Below are 9463 nucleotides of genomic sequence, written 5' to 3'. Positions count from 1 at the left end.
TATATATATATATAAATTTATTAACCTTTATTTTAGGGCTAATTAGCCACTTGTAACAAACTCCTTGTTAGACAGTCCTTTTTTCAAGTTTACTAAAATATCTTCACTAGAAACCCATCAAAAATACTTGGTATGATTCTGTGTTTTTCCATTAAGTAACCACTGCTATTGGTATGATATGCAGCAGGGAAAACTCTGTTATTTTTATGTGGCATCACAACTTTGTGAAGGGCAAAGATAAATATTTTCATTGCTCTTCTCTTAATATTAAATTAGCTAATATTGTAACAATGATAGATTTGGTTTCTTAGCTTCTTGTGTGTTTTTTAATTATAATTTTCCTCATGTGTTCAGCCCTTATGGATAAACACATGAAGGATGAACACTTGGCTTTGCCTTGATTTTTTTGTATATCTGGATTGCTTTGGTTGATGTCAGTGTCTGGGTTGGATTTCATCTTAAAAGGAGAAATAAATTTACTGTCATTGTGTTCAATATGTATTTAACCAGTTGTAATTCTGATGGTTTTAACCTAAAATCAAATGTGATATAATGAAAATGCTTAGAAATTCTTATTTAAATATGATTTTCTTAATCTCACAAAGTACTGTCTCTTCAGCTTACAATGTTTAATTTCAACAATTTACTTCAAAACATCTTTAAACACTTTCACTATTGGACATGTGCACACATCCAGTACAAATAGAGGTAAACACTAAAACTTAAGACTAACATCATTTAAATAACTAAATAAATACAAGTATTGCAAAACAATACTTTTGTCTGGAGAACTTACTAACTCTGTAGGTGTTTTGAAAGGACCATAACCCCAAAAGATGCATTTTTCCTTCTGTGCAATTAATAGAAGCAGTTTGTCAAAAGAACCACCAGATATATCATTGGCTCTCTAATATCAGCGGGCAACTTATCACACATAGCACTGAAACAAACTATCAGATCAATGTTGTGCAAGTCTCTCCCTTTGCCAGCCGTCCACTAACGCAGCGGTTTATCAGTACACTTTAGTCACTGTTTCAGTGCAAACATACTTCTTCATGTGGAAAAAGCTTTTGGAAGGATGGAAAACTGAGAACACCTCCCATGTTTGTTGAGTGGGTGTAAATGCAGGATGGAGGGTTGAACTCCCTCCAGGTGTCAGGCTCCACTGAGCATGCCTCTCTGCGTCTCTGGCTGGACAGCCACGCCACCAACATTTCTATGTGCTGACCAGTCGCTACTCCTGTCTGTCCATGAGTTTACAACATGCAGGAGGTAGTGCTTGGGTGTCCCTGGGCACATACCTTCACAGCTGTTTCAGTTCGGCCATTCATCTCTTATGGAAGCTGGGACTGTGAATTATATGAGACAGCTTGCCAAAGGAGCCCACCATGTCCACGGTCTCTTGTACTTTGTCTGGACTGAGCAGATCAGTAACATCCGGCTCTGTGGGGACAGCCTGCTGAAGGGTGTTTAACCTGGGAAGAAAGCGGGCCAGAGCTGGAACACCATGGTCTGAGCCACTGTGTCTTTGCTGGTTGTTTCCCAAACTGAGGAGGACCCCGTGTCCATCAGAGGTGTAGACGTTGTAGCCGTCTGCCTGGATCTGCTCTCTGAAGGTGCAGTCAGCTCTGCTGTATATTTGCTGGAAAAGACCAGAGACATTCTGATGTGAGCTTATTCAAACATATTGAGTTTACTTCCAAATGTATGTAGTGTTTTTTGGCACAAAATAACTGTTAGGTAGTGCATTTATTTGGAATTCTGGGATTTCACAAGATCTTTCTTGATTTGCACTAATTAAATTTCTTTCTTTATTTTCATTTTTATTTCTGTGTTTTTTATTCATTTTATCTTTTAGTCTTAATTGAGAAGAGTTACACAATAAGATAGAGATTGGACGCTTCCTGAATAGATGTATTTGTCACTGGCTTTGTTGTATTATATGAAAATATATTATGAAGAATCTGTTTACAGGCCTTATATATTTATTGTTTTATGACAGTAGCTCCCTTTATAGAAATGAAACAACAGCAGAAACAAAATCACTCATATGGTCCTCTAGGTTCTTCGATGGTTGTTGACTTTGGCGAAAGACAGCAAGCCAGAGGCCAAGGTTGTTGTTGCTGCTGCAAAGCCTTTCATTAAGCTTTTTACTTTGCAAACACATCCTAACCTGCGCCGTACTGGACAAAGGTTGATGAACTTGTGGACTGTTTGAATGGCTGAGTAGCCTGTTGTGTTTTACAAATATGAAAGCTGATTGACAACATGAGAGAGGACAGCTTGGGTCAGCAGATATCTCTCTGGAACTTTATTTGTCAATGTTCCAACACTGTACCTGTATAGTTGCACTTTTATACAAATTAGTAAAAACTGGTTCTAAGGCAGTGCTTCCCTTTCCCAGTTCATTTCACACCACACGCATTATTATTATTTCCTACTTCATCGATTTCTTAAATGTATGCAAACAAAATAAATATTTTTGGTTTCTAATTCAGTGGGGATGTTTTTCAACTGACTGGAAATAAAAGGTGTTCAAATGTTATATTCATGCATATTCATAATATTATCTGAGAATCTTATACATTTCTTCCATTTATTAAGTTCTTAAGTTGAGGATGAAAGACCTCAACTCTAGATGCCTTCCAACTGGTAGACATTATTTACTGGAATCACATAACTAAAAAGTATCTAAAAAAAATTATTGAAATCATTGACAATCAAAATAGAATGAATTGATGCTTGGATGGCATTAAACATATTTTGTTAAACAGCACCAAAACTGCAAAAAATATCTGAATGATAAAATATCTCAAAGTTTTAGTTGTTTAATTTAGACTAAAATAGTGTAGAAGATATTTTTTTAAAATAAGTTGCCGTATTTTTGGCCTTTAAAGCATTGTCATAATATATTTAATTTACTGTTTGAGTGAAATTGTGCATCTTGGTGTGATATTAAGTTGAGCTTTCTGTCATTAATTTGCAAGTTGGAAAACGTAATTTGACGTAAGAGCTGTTCCTCTCCTGTGTACAGTTTGCACACAAAAGCTGAAATCTTGAAGGAAATCAGGGATTTCCATTGAATTCAGAACTACCTGAACTACCTTACTGACAATATTCAACATCGTTTATGTGTAAAAGATATTCATAATTTCAGTAATTAAAATATTTTGTTTCTCATATTGTTTGCAGACATAATCAAACAACCTCTACTTGTGTTCCTTTATTGTTTGAGTACATCAGAGAGGCTGGAGTTGCCTGGTACTGATAATTGTAGTTAGCCTGGCCATTTTCACAGGAAAAAATCAGCAATGAGTAAATTCAACAATATTTTCTGAGTAGCAACTGGCTCTGCAGTACCAAACGAGGAGCAAACTGTGCTTTCAAAGATCTCTGTTTCATATATAAATGGAACACACCTGAGTCTCTCACTCATGCAGGTGAGTCACCGCCTCTCAGCTGTTGAACTTTAATTGAATCCGTAGACCAGGGGTGTCCAAAGTCGGTCCTCGAGGGCCGGCATCCTGCATGTTTTAGTTCTCTCCCTAGTGGTTGTAACAACCTCCTCAGCAAGTCAGTGTTCTGCTTAGGCCTTCTAATGAGCCATCATTTGATGCAGGTGTGTAGAACCAGGGAGAAAACTAAAACATGCAGGATGCCGGCCCTCGAGGACCGACTTTGTGTACTCCTGCTGTAGACTGTAAAAGCCTCAAAGTAAAAAAATAACAATAAAACCAATTGAAGCAAACTTTATATGAGAACTGGTGATGCTGCTGTGAAAGGCAGTAAACATTTAGATACTTCAGAGGGATTTAGGCAGTCAGGATTTCATGACACAAACATTCTAGCCTTTGCACCTGAAATGCAACATCAACTGCATAGTAGACAGGAATCAGTCTGCTGATGGCCCATGGTCACCTGAGGGGTGACCATGGGCCAACTACTACTTCATATATCTAGTAAAAATTTAAACTGGCCATATTGGTTAAAATTTTGCTGCTTATGGTTGGATTGTACTTTGTAAAGTACAATTGGGAGATTTAGAAAGCTTAAATATATCGGGCAATTTGCTACTGTTTCTGACTTGATCAGCTGTGTTTTGAATGTTTCTTGTCATAATGTGGTGAAAAACAAGTAAGCAATGGAAAGTTTATTAAATAGATTTAAACACAAATTTCATTTGTCCAGGAGAAGTAAAAGTAGAATCAAGAAAATGTGCAGAACTGAAAAATTACTCAAAAATTAAACGTATGTTAGATTGTACTGAGTTAAACAGTACAATTAAAACAGTTAATTGAGAAGACCCATTTTCCAAATTGAAACAAATTTTAGTTTCATGTGACTTTAAATGTCATGTGTAAGAAAAAAATAGATTAAAACATTTTAAAGTTCTTTTCTCTCTTTGTGGAACATTGTTTTCTTAAGGATTACAAAAATTACAATGTGCAAAATTTGATGAATTCTGTTTTTTTTATCAAGTTTTTCTGACTGTAAAAATATATGTCTTTCATTTCTACAGCAAACAACCAAAACACAACAAAAATGTCTAGGTCTTTTATTTATTTATTTTCATGCCATTTTTCTCTATATTTTTCTTCTCATTCAACACACAGGGAAAAAAAAAACTTTACTGTAGCAAAAATTACAGAGTTTTTTCTGTGTGCTGGATGGAAAGGAAAAAAAGACTTTGAAAAATCATACATCCAAAAATATTTTTCACTTACCCTTCAGGACTTAAGCAAGAAATAGAAAGACTTTGACAAACCACATTTTCCAAATGCCATTGAGGCTTTAAGTGAAAAAAAAAGGATTTTTTTGCTTTAGAAATGAAAGAAAATATATTTTTATTGTCAGAAATACTTCATTGAAAAACACAATTAGTAAAACTTTGCACACTGCAATTTTTTATCCTCCGCAACAGAAAAAATATGTTCCACATGGAGAAAAAAAAAAAACGTTAAAATATTCTAAAGATGTTTCTTTTCTTGCACAGACTTTTTTTTAAGGTTTAGTTGTCTCTAGTGGCCTTTATTTGAAGGTAGTCAAACAGGAAAGAGGGTAATGAAAGAGATGGTGAAGACATGTGGCAAATGTTGCCAGGCTAGGAATCGAACCTGGGACTACCATGACAAGAGCTATGCTGTGGTGGCGCCCCTGCACCACCACAGGACCCCCTTGCACAGACTTTTAAGTTGGAGAAAAAAGGAGAATTTGACTAGACTTAGAAAATAGATCTTCAAAAATATTTTCCCTCTTTCCTTTCTGGGTTTCCATGGCAAGAGTTACCTTGGACACCTATGGCACATTTTCAACCAAGATGGTCTCAATGTGAGCCTGGGTCATGGTAGTTACCATATATAGCACAGATGTTACAAAGCACTTCATCAGAGGGGACTTTAAGAGTCGTGATGCTCATTGGTGGCAGAATTTGTAAAGAAACAGCCGCTGGGTCGAGGGCTGAGTTGAGTCAGTCACAACTCCACTGAGTAAATGCAGTTTCTCAAGGTCAAATGAAAAATGTAGATAGGGGCAACAGTTAGTTTCAGGACACTTTGCTACTTGGGTCATAGATGACGTTTGAGTGACATAGGAGAGCTGAAGTTCAAGTAATTGCAACCAAAAAGGGTCTTTAAACTCTGCTGACATCTCTGCCTTACTGTTTCTGTCATCTAGAATTATCTGTTTGGTTCATTTTGTTAATACTATATTTAAAATTTAGTTGATAGTGATTTAATTCATTCCTAACAGACAGACAGATGGAAGATGGACCACTCATAACTTTTACTGAATAGCTTACAGTTGAGTACAATCTACCGTCGCTCTCCATGCAGAGGAAGCGTGTGGTTGCCACTCCTCTGATCACAACACATCCGGGGCCAACAGGTTGGATCTCCAGCAGGCCTGCAGTTCAAATGTTTACATGTGCAAAAACCTCAGAATCTGTAATTGGCTGCTGCTGTAAGCTGTGCAAATGTTTAGACTTACTGTAAAGAGTTTGATCTGCAGAACCGTGGATTTGTCCATCCTCACTGATCAGTAGGTGCAGTCCTGGTTTGGCTGCATACAGATGCCGGAGCCGGATCACCTGGCCCCAACCATGGGTGACATGTGGCCCCTGGTCCATCATTGGCATGCAAAATACTCCCAGAGTAAAAAGTTCACCAGGAATGCATAGAATGAACATAAACAACAGCATGGTTTGTCAAATTCCCGCACAGTCCTGGGCCTCTGCTTTCCTCAGCTGGTAGTGGAGTAGTTTATCAGTTTCATCCTAACGCAACCCTTTTAAATGGAGTTCTTATCAGCTCCTGATAACCCTCTTTCCCAAAGGCAGTTCTCAGAAGCAGTCCACAACACACCCCTGCACGTCATCCAACTGAATGTGAGCTCTGGCTCGGCCCCCGACCAGCCCCAAAGCCAACCTGTCTCACCTCAGAACTCATTCACAAACTTTTAGAAAAAGGTAAACACATTATAAAATACAGTTAACTACATGTTCAACACACTTCATCTTCTACACGTAAATTTTTAAAAGTAAATTTTTGCAACTGACATAAGTTTTCAATTTTACCCACACTTTTATTGTTAAAAAAATATTTTATTTTATTTTGAATATTTCAGATCAAGTTCATAGAATAAATAAACAAAAAGATGCAATTTTGAGTTTTTAACATACAGTCCAGACACACAACACTCTTTCTGATCATAACCAGGTTAACAGTCATAACGCTGTGACAAGTGAAAAGAAAAACCTAATATGATTGTTGGAGTTGGTTGATTTTTTTAGAAGCTCTGCTGTAACTAAAACTGTTTCCATTAAACTTATCCATATGCTACATAAAAATCATACTGATAAAAATTTCTCATAAAATTTTAAACAGTAGTATGTTTTTTCTCTTTCTCTTTCTTATTCTTTTTTTTTTTTTTTTTTTTTTTTTTTTTCTCCCCAGTTTGTCTCTATAAAAGTGCTCTTGACAGTAAACTATTTTAATAAACTATCAGTGATTCATGACTAATCTCTGTCAGGTCAGTCATGACAGAAAAAGTCATTACTGACAGCTCCTTCCTAATGAAGAGGAAGGAGCGACACAATGCCTGCTCCTCCAGAGGCCTCTAATGATCTCCAGGGGGCTCCAGAGGACAGCGAACGCTCTGAGGCACACATGTTATAGAGCGCTTCACAGTTCACAACATAAATCAGAACAATTATAAACGGAGGATACAACGGAGGATATTGGCCTCAGCCATGAACTTTGGGGAGCCAAAGTTCATGAAAAACAGGCTGCAGAATGAATATGAGCAGTCTGGGTTCTAAAGCTTGGAAACGGTCCCCAACAAAGTGTTCTGATCAGATAACCTCTGACAGCAGGAGGTGTACAGTCGAATCAAGTCAGTAAATCAGAAAGCAGACTGTCCATGTAAAGGCTTAAAGCTTAAGGTAAAAATTTTAAAATGACATTTAACATTTTGATCAAGCCTTTGGTCAAGGACAGTTTTTGAGCCTCAAGGGGCTTCAGTGATAAGGCAGACAATCATAGTGAATAGACTAGATGTATCGATAAGTTCTTTTATTTCAATAACTCCATCATACAGATTATTCCTGTCCGACATTCCAAGTGTTTATGATTCTAAATTGTAATGATTGTCTGCCTACAACCAACTTAATCATGACAGCTTTAATTTTCCTGCAAAATCTTTAAACTCTGCAAAACATTCTCTTTCAGTTGTTAGCGGATTCTTTCTTCCAAGAGAACCAGACTTTTTGTGAAAGTTTTTTAGTCAAAGAATAGTCAAGACCAATCAATGCTGAGCTCCATAGAAAAGACAAGAACACTGAAAACATGAGGAATAAGGTTCCGGTCAGATGAGATCACATGTGATTTTTATTTAGATGAAGGCACCTATAATGGCCCAGTCAAAGTCCAGATTTGAATCCAGTTTAGAATTTGTTGTAAGGATTGAACACTTGGTATGAACTGACTGAGCCTGAGATATTTTGCAGATAGGATGGGCAAAAAGACATTAGACCTTAAATGACGCAGAGGGGCTTGAATCCACTTGTTACTGAAGCCATGCGCTATTCCTCTCCTAATTTACAATTATGGAGCACTTTGTGTTTGAGTTTCAGATGGAATCCCAATAAAAACATTGAATGTTTTACCATGAGTAGTGAGTGAGTTCAAATAGTGAAATTAAGTTTTGCAAGACTCTCTAAATACTCTAGGTTCTGCAAAATATACCAAGTGAGAGTAAAAGTTTAACATTTTTACTGCAGCTTTGCTTTTTTATCTAATTGTTTACGAAGAGAAATGAGACCGTGCAATGTGAAGATGTTTTTATTGCAATAAAGTAAAGAGCTGGATAAATGGATTACTGCTCCCTTGTTATTGTGTCTTCTAACAGGCTGCACTGAGCCTAAAGAATCCATGTGTCTTCTGCTGAGGATCCCATTGCATAATTATGTTACAAAGTGCTTTCAAAAGCAGCAAAATTGCCCATTTTTATTTGTGGACAGGTTAAAGTCTACAGATTGGTTGGAATCCAAGCTGTGTGCTGAGACTGGGTCATTCCACACTCCAACAACAGGCTTCTTTCCTCTGTTATCACATTCTGGCCTGAACTTCCGTTGTGCTGCCTTCAATTTACATACAAGTTAAAGTATAATCTGAGCAAATATCACCATTCACCAAATGCCCTCTTAGGCTCACTTGTCTAAGCTTCTCATTAAATAGGTCCTTATGTGGTCAGACTGATCCACTTTGAGAGAACACACTTCTCTGTGTTATGGTACTGAAATAACTTTGACTGCATCAGCTAATGATATATTTATTTAAAAAAACAACGAACAAAAAAAAAAAAAAAACTGGAATATGAATTAAGCTTCTTCCAGCAGCACTGTTATAGAAGCGTTAAGTAGGTTTGTTAACTCCTCCTGACAGACAGGACAGTCAAAGTGTTTTCTCCCTGCATCACACGTTCTTGTAGTTCATTTTCCTCTTGGCTCCATTTCAGGTTTTTCTGACCACAGCCCTCTTATTAAAACGTATTTCTTACTTGATGATGCAGTTTTGTTGTTTCCTCTCCATGAACAGTCAGGGAATCGGAAAACCACAATTTCCCATGCTTTAAGAAGCAGCGTTGTCTTAGAGGTTTACTTGAACTAATGACTGTTCTGGTGTTGTCTGAACACACAATCCCAGATTATGTGCACCAATATAATATATTTTTAAAAATATGTCTTAAAGAAAACAATAACTATTTGTTTGACTTGTCCAACATCTTCCCTGCTTTATTACCATGTCTTTATAGCATGATTTCCGCCACTAGATGGCAGCCTTTAATGTAAATATCTCCTGAAGGCATGCGAGTGGAGCTGGAGATAGGCACCAGCACCCCTCCCGACCCCACAAAGGGACAAGGGTGTAAGAAAATGGATGGATGGGTGGATGGATGGATGGATGGA

General features: G+C 37.2%; 1 protein-coding gene across 1 annotated transcript; it reads right to left on the bottom strand.

Annotated features, from left to right (window-relative positions):
• Nucleotides 1–56: 56 nt before the first annotated feature.
• Nucleotides 57–6253, bottom strand: fgf19 (fibroblast growth factor 19). The gene is made up of 3 exons (XM_007570734.2): nucleotides 5986–6253; nucleotides 5798–5901; nucleotides 57–1642 (listed from the first exon to the last, which is right to left on the bottom strand). The coding sequence occupies exons 1-3, from the start codon at nucleotides 6194–6196 to the stop codon at nucleotides 1328–1330; spliced, it is 630 nt and encodes a 209-aa protein (XP_007570796.1). The 5' UTR covers nucleotides 6197–6253; the 3' UTR covers nucleotides 57–1327.
• Nucleotides 6254–9463: the final 3210 nt, after the last annotated feature.

Source organism: Poecilia formosa, unplaced genomic scaffold, assembly GCF_000485575.1.
Source record: "Poecilia formosa unplaced genomic scaffold, Poecilia_formosa-5.1.2 Scaffold267, whole genome shotgun sequence".
Taxonomy (NCBI): Eukaryota; Metazoa; Chordata; class Actinopteri; order Cyprinodontiformes; family Poeciliidae; genus Poecilia; species Poecilia formosa.
Note: the sequence above shows the minus strand (reverse complement) of the source record. Positions and strands in the feature narration are given on the sequence as shown.

Coding starts and splice junctions, on each gene's coding strand:
- fgf19 (XM_007570734.2), bottom strand. CDS start 6,196: ATGCTGTTGTTTATGTTCATTCTATGCATTCCTGGTGAACTTTTTACT. Junction 5,902..5,985: donor TGCAGATCAAACTCTTTACA/GTAAGTCTAAAC, acceptor TTTGAACTGCAG/GCCTGCTGGAGATCCAACCT. Junction 1,643..5,797: donor ACGGTAGATTGTACTCAACT/GTAAGCTATTCA, acceptor GGTCTTTTCCAG/CAAATATACAGCAGAGCTGA.